Source organism: Thunnus albacares, chromosome 7 (genome assembly GCF_914725855.1).
Source record: "Thunnus albacares chromosome 7, fThuAlb1.1, whole genome shotgun sequence".
NCBI classification, from domain to species: Eukaryota; Metazoa; Chordata; class Actinopteri; order Scombriformes; family Scombridae; genus Thunnus; species Thunnus albacares.
This window is the reverse complement of record NC_058112.1, coordinates 18,916,959-18,934,219: the sequence shown is the minus strand read 5'-3', so window position 1 is coordinate 18,934,219 and position 17,261 is coordinate 18,916,959. Positions and strand designations below refer to the sequence as shown.

Here is a 17,261-nt window from a genome sequence, read left to right as displayed (position 1 = left end):
GGCATTCATGATGTCTTTGTGTGCTTTCTTTGTCTTTCTACCAAGATGCCAATGCACAGAACCACATCATTATAAAGCCACGAATAAAAAAAACCAAAGGATAGTAATGATAAAGAAAAAATAGCATCTGTGTTAATGGCACCTGAAAAGCTGTGAGTTAAGCTGTTGCAATACAGTAACTTTTTTTTTTTCTCTTTTGTGTAATATACCTCAGGCTCATCATTTTTTTCTGATTTTCTCAGATGTCCAGAAGTTGTGTTTCCTGTGGCTCGGACCACTTTAGTCTACAGTAAACAGTACTTCCTGTTGCAATAAGACCAGCTCAGAAAATGTGATCATAAAAAGTAAAGAGTAAAATGAGTACATAAAATGCATATTAGCAAGTAAAAAATGTTAAACTATAAAATGATAAGTGGTAGACTTTAAATCTGATTTATACTTAGATTTGTTTATAATTGATCAAAACAAAACTTTTCAAAATAAATAGATACATTCCTGGATTGTTTAAAAAAATATATATATAATGAGCATTAAATGTACACTATTAAGTATAAAATGGCAATTTGACATTTAGTTTCCTATGAGGACATTTTTTCCTCTCTTAACCACCATCACAGGGAGGCCAGAGTCCACCACAGCATCCCTGGAGCACTGGCTCAAAGGCACTTCAGCAGAGCAGATGCTTGCCCACACAGGGGCTTGAACCTGGGCTCTTCACCTCTCTTTATTCACTGTGCCACCCAGCTGTATCCGCCCACCAATATCTCCTCTTCCATCGAGTACCTACCATCTCGTGACATGCCCACTGCCAGGCACTTCTGCAGCCGGCAGTGCTGGCAGCGGTTGCGGCTGGTACGGTCGATCAGGCAGTTCTTCTGACGGGGGCAGGAGTAGGCTGCATTGCTCTGCTGACTCCTCCTGAAGAAGCCCTGCACAGGAAAAGGGCATGGAAACAACTCAGGTTACAGGATGAACCACTATGGGTGGAAAATGTTCTGTGACTGAAGGATCGATTCATGTCTTTATAGTGTTTCTGTGCTGATAAAATTCGTCACTGATTGATTGTGATTTACTCTATTCCTTCTGGAGATATTTTTAATTTTATTGTTGCCAAACAGATTAAATAACAACACTGCCGTGATGGTATTTTCCAGGCTGTTACACTGTAGTGTCTGGCATTCAAAGAGCGCTGTATTTCACCAGTGTGTACAGCATGAGGGTGGTGTGTTTGGGTAGGAATGATAACAGTGGATGGTATTTTTCTTCAGTGGGGTTATTAGTGTTGATTAACACAGCACTGGCATGTGCAGTGCTAAAGGATTGCGAATGCACACCGACTGGATTCCTCATCCTTTGACTTAATGAATTGATTCCAGCACATCATTAACATGCCCCACTCTACTGCTCCATACACATATGTCTTAATTAGCTGCTCATTGGCTGTTTAATTACAAGAAAACAGCTGACAGCTGCCAAGTTGCTTTATAATGGAAGCCATTATGGAAACAGGCTATAACTGCCAGTGACAAGCAGCACTCTTTAATAATGCTATGATTTATGGTCCAAACTTTTGTACTCGCACATATCATTAAAGGCCTCTCTGCCTGGACTAATTAGCAATCATTAAAGATAGATTTCAGCAGTTTATTCTTTAGTGTTTTGTTCCTTCCAGCTCCTGTGTGAGGGAGAGGAGCGCTGGGAAGAACAGCTGAAAGGAACCTCTCTCTCTCTCTCTCTCCTTCATACACACACACACACACACACACACACACACACACACACACACGAGCAAACAGCAAAGGTGCAGGCTGGCTGAGGAATGCTAATGATGTGCCTGGTGACAAGCACGGGGACAAGAATACACTCTAAGCACAAAATTCCCCTCACTGTGAATGGCTGGTGCATTTGAAACAGTACAAAAGGCGGCTTCAATGGAAGCAACACACTGTAGCAAACAGCCAACAATCTGCTATAATTCAAAGCACTCTCCTTTTGATCATTTTATTTCAAGAAGAGCAGGCTGCAGCAAAAGCAAAAAAAGCAAAAAAAAAAAAAAAAACAGTGAAAAGACATGTCCCTGGAAGGGAAAGGCAGAGCAAGGCAGAGGAATGACTCTGTCCTACTAATTGTGGTTTTCTGTGATGTCCTCTGTGGTGCTTGACCACTTTAATGATCATGTTTTGTGTGTTTACACTTCGCAGTCCCTCTCAAAATCTTCGTAAAACTTCAGCAACATTTTCAAACGTTTTTCCTAGCAAGCAACTTTCTTTACTTCCTCAATTTCTCAATTCTCAGCTCTGCCAGCCCCCCACATACACACACACACACACACACTCACACACACACATTCGCGCACCACTTCCCATGACACAAACAGATTCGGTCTCTTGATGCTTACCTTACAGCCTTCACATGTTATCACACCGTAATGGATGCCTGATGATTTGTCTCCACAGATCTTGCAGGGAATTATTTCGATTTGAGCTGCGGAGAAGAAAAGAAAATGAAAGAAAAAAAAAAAAATCAACATTTTGCTGTCACAAGTCACTGTACAACACCCTCACCATGGATCCATGTTGGTACATGAAAGAGCAATGTGCTTAAAAACATCTCATCCGTTGGCTTTTGAATCCTCACTTCCACAGAGCATTAGCTGAATATTTACAGAGTTATGAGTGTGTGTATTAGCGCGTATGTGTGTGTGAAAGGGAAGGAGGCCATTTTAAGTCCTCACAAGCAGCCAATGTAAACATGGTGTCAATTTGCATCCTAAACACAACTTACATAACGAAAAGCCCAGCTACCCACAAAGCTTAACACACCAGAGTAGCACTAATACTAGCCTTGTGCAATGACAAAGGCCCATTTAGCCACATGAGGAGATGTATTCCCTGTTGGAAAACTTTACTTCATGAAGCCTCTTAAACTTCAAAAACCATAAAAACCTCAGGAGTAAATCCACTGCGGCCACAAAGAATCATAACATGCCACTGTGCTGGATGCAGCCTTGGCAGTGACTGTGTGTGTGTGTGCGCGTCTGTATACGCTCTAGAGAAAGTGTTCAGTGGGGGCTCGGCTGTTGACAGGCCTGTGATTCAGTCGCCATAGAGGACAAAAGCGCAGAGAGGACAGGCCTCATCCATCGTTGGCCTTCTCTTCAGGAGCAGACCACAGGCCAACACAACACAACACAACAGACAGAACACACAGACATCAGAGGCACAGAACTCCCAGCCCGTCCCGCAGCTCTCAGCTTTATCACTGCAGCCACTGATGCTACATCCCTCTTCACCTCCACCTCCCCCTGTCTTCCTCTCTCTCTCTCTCTCTCTCCCTCCAGAGATCTCTATCTCACAGCCCTCCTCCACATCTCCAACATCTCAGTCCCGCCATCCCAACAGTGCAGTGCAGCGCCAGACGAACTCCGCTATCTGATCTAAATCGAGGAAAGATCACCGCGGGATATTTTCTCACGATGTAATGTTTTCTCCAACCAGCCATGCAGCCAACCAATCAGAGTACAAGCAGCTATTGCAACACAAGTCTATACCAATTAGGGGAGGAATATTATGATTTTGTGCTTAATAAGATGCAATAAAAATGATAGTGATTAAGAAGTGGTAGTTCACTATGTCATAGTGTTACATCAGCCTCTCCCCTCCAGCCAGGCCTAACTGTCTATACTATAAACCCTCATGTCTCCTCCCAAGACTAGAAGCCTCATATATCCCTCGTACACCTTAACAACCAACCTCTTTAAACTAGTTTGATCACATCAAAAGTACTTTTGCTGAGGTTCAATCCAGAGATCCCTGCCCATTTTAATCAGCTGCCTAGGAGCCTGTAATGTGTCATGTGGATAATGTCCTTGTCCCTGAGGCATGCCCGGGAGAGGCCCTTAACACAGAGCCTCTAATCCACTAACCCCGGAGCCACACTCTATTCATTCAGGAATCTGTGTCTGTTCTCCTCGCGCTGCTGGAGTCAACAAGACCGGCCATGTTTACATGGAATTAGCCTACATTTTAGTAAAATGAACAAAAGGGAGTGGTGGAACATGCACAATTAATTCTCCTCCAGACAACACCTCCTGTGATTTGTGATTTTCTCATACAATGGAGGGCACTGCACCTCGTTGGCCTGGATTAGAGTGAAATCCAGGCAGGAGGCGGGCTTTGACAACCTAACTGAGAGGGTTAATTTATAATTAATCTTTTCCTTACTGTGCACAGTTGCTTGTTATTTCGGATAGGACTATCTCTGTATGAGTGCACTCTATTGTTTGTTTTTGTGTTCTCCCTGCATGAGCATTAGCAGTGCAGTGTGTTTCGACTCCTTTAGCATTTTCAGCCTCATTACTTACATAATTTGTTCTGACATGCACTCGCAACAACTGAAGCGTGCTGTAATTATGACTAGCTGCGGTTATGGTGAACTAAGGGTTGTAGTGACAAGCCCCAGCCATTGGGTGGCAGTGCAGGGCTGTGGCTATGGTTGTCTTACCAAGTTGAGCCAAGCTTCCACCCACCCTATCCAGCCCACAGGCTTTTGGCTCTGAGCTCCAGCCTCTGATAGCTCCAGGCTTAGGCTGCTGCTAGCTTCCCCCACCCCCACAGCATAGCTGTGAGATGCCTTCATCTCTCCTGAAGAAGCCGAGCTGGCTGGGCGCTCGCTCAGGCCTGACAGAGGCTGTGCCACATCAGGTGAAAGCAGTGGGAGTAGAGACGCGGGGGTGCCAGGCTGGGCAGGGTATACACACACACACACACACACACACACACACACACACACACACACACACACACACACACACACACACACACACACACACACACACACACACACACACACACACACACACAAGCATGCTTCACAAAGCCCTATCTGCAGCAGGAAGGCCCTGAGTGCACACAGCCTCACCAGCTAACACCCTCTCACTCCACCACTGCACAAGCCCCTGGATGCTCAGTGCACTCAACAGTAAAAAGGGTTTGTCTCTGGACCGGCTGAGGCAGGCTCTGTAGTTTCTTGTATGAGAAAAGACCTCAGTGTGAACATATAGTTATTTCCACACTGGGATAAGCTGCTTTCAAAAAGAGTTGGACAGTGGGGTCAGGGAGAATAAATAACACAATGGAGATCAAATGCACCATGAAGTCACCTACACGATCAGCCTAAGTCAATATTTGTATATCTGCTATGACTGTGCAAGTTGTCCTCTTGAGTGGCCGGTCATGGGGCCCCTAAGCTACACTTCAGACACTGAGAATGATTTAAACTGAATTCACACAGGGAGTCAGTCAAACAAAAAGGCTTGCGCTTATAAGCACTCCCAATCTGGCAGTCAATATCTATTGACATGAGCTGCAGTGTTAACTGCCTCTTGGTGTGAAACAGGCAGCTGCTGGCTCGCTTGAGCTTGACCAGCACAGTGCCACTGATCCCATTCACCGCGCCTGCCTGCCTCCCTGCCTGCCTGCCTCCCTGCCAGCCAGCCCTGCCTGCTCTGTTTATGACATCAAAGCCAGGCACAGTTAGACGGGCAGCCATGCTAAAGCCCATCCCCGCAGCCTGCCGCTCCTCACAGCACTGTGAGATGGCCTCTGCACGCGGGCCACTTCAAAGACACCTGCTGAGACGCTAAGATTATGTGTGAATCACACTGCAGCACAATCCCACCACACGCATAACCGTAAGGGCCAGACCATGGCTCAAGACGGAGTTCCTGTATGCAGCATTGCAGCCTGGCGTGGGTGTTTTGGACAACGGGCATGGCAGAGAGACGAGACAGTCAAGCCGAATGCTAAAGCTTGTTCTTTGTCTGTGGCTGAGCAGTTCAAGGACACTGATTCACCACACTAGCAGGGCTTTTGAGGGGATGACGTGTCAGTCAGAGCACATGTTCAATAGGACAGCGTGCTTTCTGCATGTTCACCCAGTGCCCTTCACTGTCTTCTCCACAAGACACTGCTAAAACTACACTACATTATCAAAGACCTGGAAACCCACAGTCAAATGTTAACACCCACAACAATTTGCCAAACGCACACTAACAGCTTACAGGGGCCCTGTCAAGTTTATTTTATTATGAGCATCACATAGGGAGACACTGTCAAACAGAATACTTTCCTCCTATGCCCTGCAAATGCACTATTGCCTCATTTAAAGATGTAGAGAATCAGCAAGACATCATGAAAAATGTAAAGCAGAGAAATATATTGGAAAAACTGGTGAAATCGTTAAAAAATGAGGGTACTCTGGTGGTTTCAAAACAAAAAGTGTACACTGAGATGAACCTGCTATTATTAGTTTTTGATGATTTTCTTTTCATACTTTATACATATCATATTATCAAACAAAAAATTAATGGTAGCATGCCTTCAATGTAGGAAATAAAAATTCGACAGGCTTGTGCAAACATGGAAAATCACTAGTCAAAATCTCCTGACTGTTCCCACTGAACCCTTGGACTACTGACATAACGTTGAAGGATTAAGATTATCCCTTACATTACAGACCCATGCCCAGGCCACCGTCATAATGCTGAGAGCTTAACCCATTACTCGATTGGACCATTAAATCATTTTCTCATGGCCTGATGATTCATGATAGACGTGCACAATAAATGAGGTCTGAAACTGAGGCTTCTATATTGTTCTGTACTGTACATGTAGAGCGTTTTTCTGCCATTGGCTCATTTACAAAGCTTTTTGAAAGAAAGCATGTGAGGCATTTGGAGGGAAAACACATTTGCTTATCTGTGCGTCGTGGTGTGTGAGCACGTATGTGTGTGTGTCTGTTGTGTTGACAGCTGTCAATGACAGTGACGCAAGCCAGTGGGCTCATGTCAGAGATTATGTAAGGAACTGGACAGGGCACAGCATTATGAGCAGATTAACAATTCTTCTCTCATCAGACAAACCGTGTTAATACATTCGCCTTTTATAATATTTTGCAACAAAACCAAACAAAAGCTGATAAGGATCACATGCCTGCTCCTTGGACTGTTACACAAAAGCAAATTTTCTTAAAAACGGAGCGTTTTAAACACGGTCAATACACAAACACTACTGGCAGTGAACTGGCTGGCAAAGGCACAGTAGGCAATGTTCCTCCATCATTATGTGCAGCTATTTATTTTGCTACATGAACTTCCCATTTGGCGGTGGAGATCAGCTGTCGGTTGATAAACAGAGTCTTCTCTAAACAGATACCCATGACAGTCAGATCTAGCTGTAGAGAGACGACAGCCTAACAAGAGCTGGAATCAGAATTCTGCCTCTTTTCATCTGCCAGGGCTCTGCTGTCATGTGAAGTTGCACAACACAATACTTTTTTATTCCCATTTATGCAGCAGAAGAAAGGTTATTTGAATGTCAGCAGCAAAGGACAGTCGTGGCACGGAACACAGGCTGAATAGTATAAATGTGTTATTTGTTTAGGGATCGGAGGCAGTTGGCATATTACCACAGAGCTGTTCTAATGGCATTTGCTGGTTTGTAGCACAAAGAAAACACACTACAAGCACTGTATAAAAAAATCACCTGCAGACCAAAACTCTATATCATCACTTTAAACAGCTTCCATTCAATTTATACACACGCTGAAGTCATCAAAAAATATTCTGACCATAGGGATTAGAGGAAGGAAAGACATAATTGACACATTTTGATGTCTTTATGCTGCATCTTGCTAATTCCCCCCCAATCATTTAGCTGCCTAAGCTGTGATCCCCCTTCACTGGAGACCAGCTATATTTGAAGAGATATTTCCGTTTCAAAAGATGGGCTCTCTAAGCCTTTCCCTATTATTCCTTCATAGCAGCGCAGTGACTTTGCTAAAGCTCAGGTCTGGACAATTGCCCTGGGCTGCTTTTTGGATGAACTCATGCGTACATCTCTGTGTTTGTTTGTGTGTGAGGCCTATTAATATTTCAACACTGCCCAACTCCAGATGCCTGTACAACACAGCAGTGCTTCTCTCTTCATGTCTCTCCCTGTATTTACTTGACTGTTTTATTGAAGTGCATTCTGACACCCTCTATGAGGGGGGAGCGGGAGAGAGGAAGATGTATTCCCAAACCGCAGCACAAGACATCTCTCTCCATGTCTCTTTCTCCACCGGCGTAACAGTAATTTGGGCACTAATTTATGTGTTGTTGTGGCAAAGATTGACGAGCTTCCTGACTGGGAGTCTGCGCGCTTGCACTCTAGGGGAAACAACAAAAGCCTGGGTTTACCGAGCAGACGAGCACGATGAAGGGTAGCATGTGTGCGGCGCTCCTCTCCCCTCCCTTGCTTGCCCCACCTGAGCTGAAATCTCTCTCCCCATCACTCCTACCTACCTCTATCCATCTTCCCCCCACCTATCCCCTTCTTGTCTGTGACTGCAGTGACAAGTGAAGTTGTGCCCGTGTGCTGGGGACCGGAGGGCATGTCCCTTCTGTGTGTGCGTGCGTGTGGGCGTACATGTGTGCCAGGAGGGAGAAAGGCTCACACTGTTTACTCTGATGGCAAATTTACAATCTGTAGACAGCACTAACTTATGCATTCTACCAGCCCCTAGTTAGTCATAGAGAGCTATGAGAGCTGAATAAAAAAAGTCTGTGTTGCAAATATTTACATGCTTTGTCTAACTATTTAGATCATTTGGTTTGGGCCCTTCATAAAATAGAACGAGATACATCCTCCATTACGATGACATGCGTTTTTGAATGGAAATAGAAGTTCTTACATTGTAAGTCTGAGTTACAGTTGCTTGTGCATTGTTTGCTTCACTCACACATTGCGCAGCAAGGCATTGGGATGCACCAAAACTCAAAATCACCGAGGCTGAAATCACACAGGACCGACTGACTGACTGGTGCAGGAGCTGCTGTTTGAATTCTAAGATTTAGCTGAGGATCGTGTGACGCTCCTGAACCTTTAGTCTGACCACTTGAACTAAGCAGGCAACGGTTAAAGCCTTGATTTTGTGGTACAGTGCTTTAGTGAAGCACCTCTCAGCCCCCATCTCCCTGCAGGGACAGCAGCATAGTAGGCTCCTTTAGAAATACACAGGAATATATAAATAATGAATCCTTCAAAACATCCACTGCAATTACACGCAGAAACCTTTACATAACAACAAAGAGCCTTGTTCCATTGCACCAGGGAATTTGCTACTGCCACACTGTACAACTTCCTTCCTCCTATAATTGCTGTATTAGTATGCATTTCTGTAAGACAACTAGGATTCGGCTGTGGGTTTTTGAATAGGATCTTTCTACTGTTTCACACAAAGAAATCAAAACTTACATCCATACAATTTCCTGCATGGTCTTTTCTGCCAGAGGGGTGACAGAGTATATGTGCATTTTAGACATTTGCAAAGTGCATATTTGGGTGCATCAGTTATGGTGGATATCGGGGGGAGTAAGAGGGGTGTGGGGGGGGAGAAGAAGAGGGAGGCTGGAGGTCCCGTCTCATGCTGCTGCTCAGGGTCAGTGGGTCAGCGGCACGCGGCCAGAACACACATGGAGAGCAGGCTGAATAGTTCAGCTGACAGTAATTGTCCCTCTGTGGTCTCCTTAGGAAAACATGTTTCCAGACAACGCAGACTGGCTGCACGGGCCAGATAGTAATCATGATCTTGATTTGCTCCATCGAAGAGGGAAGCTCAGCATAAGCCTCCAGCTATGGCGCGAGTCAGTGTTTCCATAGGAGCTGACATCAGCTCTGCTGGGGGACACGGCACATGTGTTAATGGATCAAATGATGAGTTTTTTTTTCAAAACCTTTGAAATTAATTTTTGTGAAAAAAAAGAAAAAAAAAACATTTCTTGGCAGGAATATACTATACTTTGAAATTGTGATACTTTAGTTGTTCCTATATTATATTAGAGTACTCTACTGAAGTTAGTGTGTGAGGTAAAATCATTACAATACAGATAATTCATGCTACGTCTCTAGCTCGCAGCTTCACATTGATGATATTGATGATAGTGATATTGTTCGTCTGCACCCCCTTAATTTATTTAAAATACTGGGGCACCTCATCCTAAATTATTCTGAATATAATGGATATCAGTTTCTGGAAAAAAAAAGTATAATTTACAAAAGCTTAATTCTTTGAAATCACATTGATGTGCTGTTATTGAATGCATTTTACCCCACCATCTTGAATTTAATAATTTACAATGATTTTTTTATGCATAGTTGTTTTGTGAATGAGAGATAAAATAAAAATTAAAAAGCTAATCACATCCTTTTAATAACATGTTTCTCCTACAGTAGACTGTAAGGATTCGATATCTGTCTGCTACCGGTAAGTAGTGTACTAACTGAGATACAGGACAAAAACCTGCTCTTAAAAAAGTATGTTCTCACTGTCTGATGACAAATGGGCAAAAGAATTATAAAAGTGAATCTCAGAATCAAAAAGTATGTCACCAAATTATGCGCAAGTCTCTAAGGCTTTCATAAAATCTGGAAAGTTATTGTGCGGGAGCTTCAACAATGAATGCTCCATATAGCACCGCCGTTACTCAACAGTTTTTACAGCTGGGCTGATGAGCAGTTTTTACAGCACCTCTGCCATTCTGCTTGAAGGTCTTTCATCAGCTGAAAAAGAGCAGGCAAGGACAGGGAAGATGAATGACATCAATGGCCAGCCGATACTTCCAGGGACGCGTGATTGAGACAAATGAGCCTTGTTACATTAGCTGGGATACTGAATCCTGCTGCTCAAAGATCCAGAGCCTGATAGAGCTGAAACTAGAGGCACCCAACCTTTCCACAGATCACCAGTGTCATGGGGCCCCAGAAGAAGAGCTTTCTCAAAGAGCCTGCTTCACTGGGCTCACTCTTTCTGTTTTTACCTGGACCACTTTTGTTTTCTTCTCATGTGAGCCCTATTTTATGTGCAAGTACACACACATATATATAATTGTATATATATATATATATATATATATATATATATGTATACACACACACAAACACACACACACTCAGCACGGCTGTCTAACATTCAAATATTTTCTGGCCCCCTCTTCCAGGTGCACTGAGCAAATTAAAGCAAGACAGAGCCATTATCTAATCCATATACAGTGCTCTTGGCTATTAGTGTCTTAATAAATAACTGCGAACACTTCCATCATGCATCATTTATCCTCAATCTGCAAAATTATTAAACTGAAATCTGATAGTTGCGACCATGTAAAATATTTACTTGTGATGAAATTTGCAAGGCGTTTTAAAAATCAATCTGTTTATTTGATTTTGCTCTTGGCAGTATCAGGGCAATGATAAGTAGACTGAGGCGATGAATGTGAATAACTGAGTGCACATAAATATACACTACATTCCAATGTGTGCAAGTTAAGTTGTATTTGGATACTGTTGTTGTCAAGTGAAAAAAAAAAAAGGTTGGTGATTGCTTCATTTTTACATTTAAGAATTTTTCCTTCGTGCACGTATTACTGAGGGTCATTACACCATCATCTCAAAGATTCATTGGCACTACCCCTAAAACAAGGCTGACCATTCTCATTAAATGGCTTTCACAAGATATCTAAAATCTACACTGAAAAGAGTAATTGGGATCCGCATCACTGAGGAGGAGCTGCTGAGCAACTCCACTGTCGCCCTCCCTCTCCTCCAGTTGTAGCAGACCATATGAAAGGCATTCCTAGACGACAGGGGTGCACGAGGAGTGTCTACTGCCACACAGAGTTCACAGACTGCTTACAGCGTGTGGGGCACATTCCCCCTACACTGCTGTTTTCATAGTCCTACAAACAGTGGCCTGGTTTTGTTTAACATGGCAGGATTAAGCACCCATGCGCAAAGCATGCTTCCCCCCTTGCACGCTTTGCTTACAGTGGAAGGCCTGAGTGCTCGCTGCTACCTTTTGGTGAACCAGCTTCCCTGACTGCCGGTGAATGCGCCATGGTGCTCTAATCCCAGGCAAATAAACAAGTGCCAAGATTAATGATTGCATAAACATATCCCCAAAAGCCCTGGAATAACAATCAGCTCTTCAGCCTGTTCTGCTTCCATGTAACGGCTCTTAGAGTCAGCTGACAGCCAGTGGATCCCTCTCTACCTTTCTGCTGCCTCACAACAGCCAGGAATCATTTGTGCTTTGTTGCTTCATTAATGACAGGAAGCTGTCAATATTTTCCACATGCGAGTGGGTATATGTAGTGCTGCACTAGGAGCCACACTGCGACTAGGAACTTATAAGCTAGTGCTGGACATAGAGTCCTCCACGGTTCTTCTGCTTTTTTCCTCTTCCATATTTTTTTGCTAACCAAGGCCACTACCAGCATGTCTGGTCCTCAGCACCTGACATAAAGCACATGTCCATCTGAGACCATTATAAAGAGAGTGCTTAGTTGGAAGAAAGTGATCTCATTTTTGTTTAGTTTGTCAATCCGTTCTTCAAAATGAGCTCTAAAACAATAGCATCTTTCACATACGGTGAAAAAGACAGTCAAGTGGACATGTACGAGGACATGACAAACACACAAGTGTGTGTATAGCAATATATCACAACTACAACAGAGCAAACAAGGCCATTAAAATGACATTAGGAGCTTGGACCATCCTCTCAGCCCTGTCATCCCCGGTCTGCCACTATAAGAGGAGCTGCTTTGGGATAAGAGGGAAGGAGTGGGGACATAGAAACATAGGCGAGACAGAAGAGAGAGAAAGAGGGAGAGCAGTGCAGTCCACTGGTCCAGGGCAGGGGAGCGTGGGACGTTCAGATGAAGTGGGAGGCCCCTCTCCAGGAGGTTGCTCCACAGCATGAAGGAAGAGGCAGCACCCCGCCTAATGAGGGGTGAAGTGGAGCCCCCTACGGGACCCCCTCAGGCACATTCATTAGGAGATGAAAAAGCGTTTCCCGCGGCAGAGCAAGTGCCTGCCTGGGTTCGGACATGTTTAATTTAGGGCCATATGAAAACACAAGGCCACACTGGTATCCTCGGTCAGGGGAATCAACAACAACAACACACAGGCCCAGTGAGCTGGAGCTACACTAAATGACTGTGTGCAGAATTTAATTAATATTATTTTTTCTTGTAAAGGTTTAGGGTTTGATACCACCTTTTAAGCTTGCAACGTTCAGATTATTAAAGGTCAAGTGCACCGATTCTCTTCCAACTGTGGGTAAAAAGTCTGTTGTAGACAGGCTATTATAGAGAAAATGTGCGGCTTATCACAAGTTTCATTCCCTTCAATGCATTGCATTTTGTTGCATCTTTTCGGCTCCAGGCAAAAATAATAGATTCATTTAGCCAGTGGTGGTTTGTGGAAGGGAACCAAGGATTATGGTAATGCAGCACTGAACGCTGCAAGCAAAATACAGTAAAAGAGAAATTGCTGCAGTATGAGACACAGGAAGAATATCTGAGAGGTTAATTTATATGATTGCAAAAATCTGCATTTACAAATGCATCTTGAAAATCTCATATCGCACAAGGTATGACGTTTGTAAAGACAATAGATGAGACAGTGCCTCTTTCCTTTCTCTGTATAAAGAAGGGCATTACAGGGTATCAATCCATGGTTATTCAAATACATGTCCGCTTATCAGAGCCGCTTATCCTTGTTCCTGATGAATCCTCACATTTATTAAGGCTGTCTTCTTGCCTTGTTAGATATGTATAACCAATCTCCTGTAATTAGCAACTGCTAACCTTTGGGGTGCTAATCCCCCATGAATTGTGGATTTGTACATCAAAGCCCACACTCTCCCATATAGCTGGTGCTTGAAATTACACTCGATTTGAAACCTGCAATTATTTGTATAGCATGGATGCAAACAGTCCTCTTTTATGTCTCTGAGAATCCCGTGGGTTTGCAGTAAAGAATCCTTAATCCACTCCAGTGGAATCCAAATATAGAGTTAACACTAGCTCCCTAAAATTTAGATGCACAGCCAAGTGCCTGCCGTGCACGTAAAGTGGAGAAAGCTTCTCTCTCTCTCTCGCTTTTTTTTTTTTTGGTGCATACTTAAGATTCGATTCCTTCAATGGCTTATGATGCATCATATAAGAAGCAAGGGAGATTGCCAGGGGATAACACCAAGATGCTTCAATAATGTAGCATGGCTACGCTTGTACTTGTGATCCCGTCCTTTTCACAAGCAATATTTGAAAGTTAATTAAATAATCAATGGTCTTGCTCCTTTGTTTAATGTAATCACATGTCCGGGCCTCTGACAACAGGGTAAACGCTCTGCCGTTTAGAGTCGGCTACAATTTTCACTCTTTCCCATTCAAGGCCAGGCTAAATCCATTGTGCAAGGAGGAAGAGATTATAGAGAGGGAAAACAACTGAGATAGCTTCCCACACACACACACACACACACACAAACTTCATGCTTTTGCAGGGAGGATGCCTGAAGCATTTATTTTCTTTAATGAGAGACATGAGTCTCACATGTGTCAGTGATGCACAGCATGGGAACAATAGGGTGGGCTTTAATTCCATCAATCTACTGCATTTATCCTTGTATCACATCAATACCTCTCAGTTAAGCTGGATGAGATAAATCATGTCAAGCAGATTGAGTCAGGGCCACACTGAGCTCAGTAAATATGCAGACTTAAAAGTCATCTTAAAACTCGGGGGGGTGAATGCGGTTACATGCAGTCGGTGACAAATTTAGAGCATGGGTCTTAAGCAAGGAAATACAAGAGATTACCTTGTGATACAACATGACACAAAGATCATCCTTCCTGCACTTACTCTAGTAAGTGATTAAATACCTATGAATTAACAATGATGTTGTTAGGTATTTAGAGGAAACACCTCGGCTGTCACCTAAGCCTCCCATGGAAATCTCTTTACTTACCTTACTGTAACAAGGATCCCACAGTTACACTTCTTTTACCATCTCAAATGGAAACTGACACCCCACCTTTCAACACCTGACATAAAATGCACGCATGAGTGGGCAAGGTGCTATTGAATGACACGGAAAACTTGACTGTGACAAGCAGAACAGGAATTCATATAGCGCATCCGTGTGTGTTTGTTTGTACTTTGTGTATGTGCATGCCTAAACCTACCGTACAGTGTGTGTGCATCTGTGTGAGCACAAAAAAATAACAGGCGGCAGAATCTTCAAAAGTCCTCACCACATACGTACAATAACATCAGATTTATCGTCAGATAAAAAAGTAACATATAAAACACTTTGAGGATTGGCTTTGAGCGATAGCAATAACCCTGCAGGCGGCCAAATTATGATTTATGTACTTTGGCTTCAGAGTGCATGGGACAGTAATGTATATGTCTATGGTAGCTGGGCTTCTCACTGTAGCATAGGAGAGACTCAGAGAGAATACATTTGGTGTAAAATTGCTTCATCTGTTTACAATTCCATTTGGAGTTTATGAGAAAGACAGGCAAACACAGCCTGATATATTGCCCCTGTGTCACGGCATGGCAGGAGCATCCACACAAAGATTCATCTCTCACTTAGAAGCCAAATGATACGTCTAATTTGCTGCGAGCACAGTTATTTTTAACCTCTCCAGCTGTCAGATAATGGAGCTTGACTGTCAGTGCTGGTGTATATGAGTGTGTTAAAAGGTTGCAAACTCTTTTCAATTTACCATTCCCTTTGAGTGAATTACAAAATGCACATTCCCATTAGTTCACCTGATCGACATTGCCTTTTCTTTTATCAAACGCACAAAAGGGTTTAAAAAGAGTTGACTGAATTAAGATGGAGACTTCCAACGGCAATCTAAATTTGGTTTTCACACACGTTGTCAATAATCATGATGCCTTGAAGACATTTCAGAAATCACATGGAAGTGAAGGTTGTTTTCGTGGTGATTAATTGGACAATGTGATGTTTTTATATGAACTTCCCGAATGATCAAGTCCTTTTGTGCAGTATGCTCCAGTACCGTCATGTAGGAATTTACTACGTCACCTACCCTCTACAATTGTTCCTACATTATTCAATCCCCATTTAGGAAGGTGAGTCACTGGATTTAAAAAATTCAGTTTAATCTTGGTGGCTTTTATTTCATTTTTGGCATTAGGAGACAAATCTAACTGTATTTTACCATGGCCCTTCTTGCCACTAACAGGAGAACAGAAATATTGTTGAACTAATGCAAAGGACCAGTTAGGGCCACTGGAAACTGCTCTTAATCAATGAGCTGGCAGTGGACTGCTGGCTGGTGTCAGTGTTTTGGCTGATATAATTTAGATGGACACTAATGGATTCTCCAGCCACTCTTCATCAAACATAGGTGTAAATCACAGCACCTTCTCTGTTAAGGGACATTTCTAACAAGCACCACTGGTTAGACTGCACTTACATGATAAGGTAACAGAAAAACATCATGTCCTCGAGGCACGGAAAGATCCCAAAGAACATAACAAAGGACTGGATGTCGGCAGTGGTAGGTAGACATGGACAAAATAGAACGAGTCATGCTCTTGTTTAGTCTAGTCTTTACATTCAACACAACTTCTATCTTGAGCTTTTTCAGTATTGTATGTTATATGAACTACATAACAAATCAGTTATACAACCTCGGAAATGTTTGTTTTTTACATAATAACAAATAGCAGGAGGAAAACCATTCTTTGCCCAACACAGCAATCTCCTTTTTCTACTGTAAATAGTTCTCCAGTGAATGACTACATTTCTACTGTCCCAATAACCAGCTGACCTCTAATGTTTGCTAACTCCAGCTTAACAGTGTGTTATGTAAGAGAAGTGAGGGGGGACGTGTGGGGACTGAACTCTGTTCACTTCGACCAGGCTAGCAGAGGCAACCGCCTGCCTGCCTTTGTGTATTATTGTGCTCTCATAAAAAGCATAGCATGCTCTCAATGAGCAATGACACTTCACTTTGACCAGGTCTGACTTCAGCTCTAAGGTAACTCAATATACAAACAACACTCATGGCACAACCTCAGTTGCTCTCAGCTCTGTGCTTACATGACCAGACCGGAGCTCAGGTGAACTGTTATAGAATAGATCCTGACCTCAGTGTTAAACTATAATCTGTAGCTCTTATTACCTTTAAATCTCCCTGAAAGATGTTGTATCACAGCTAAAAACTGCTACACTATTCAAAATAAAAAAATCTGTTGTTCAGCAAAAAAATCTAAAGGCTTAAGAAATATACTACCTTGTAAAACATGAAAATATTCAATCTAAAAATATCATATCAGTATGTTATTTTCAATTTACCAATCACGTGATTTGATGATAACTCTATGCCAATCATATAGCACCTT

At 43.0% G+C, this 17,261-nt stretch overlaps 1 protein-coding gene across 2 annotated transcripts in view; it reads right to left on the bottom strand.

The window, feature by feature from the left end:
• The window catches only part of roraa (RAR-related orphan receptor A, paralog a), a 194,914-nt gene that overhangs the window by 12,547 nt on the left and 165,106 nt on the right, over window positions 1–17,261 (bottom strand). For both annotated transcript variants that reach the window (XM_044355479.1, XM_044355480.1), the window contains 2 exons: window positions 2,399–2,484; window positions 788–929 (listed from right to left, as the gene is read on the bottom strand). In XM_044355479.1, the coding sequence (XP_044211414.1) occupies window positions 788–929; window positions 2,399–2,484 (228 nt within the window). The remainder of the gene's footprint in view (window positions 1–787; window positions 930–2,398; window positions 2,485–17,261) is intronic.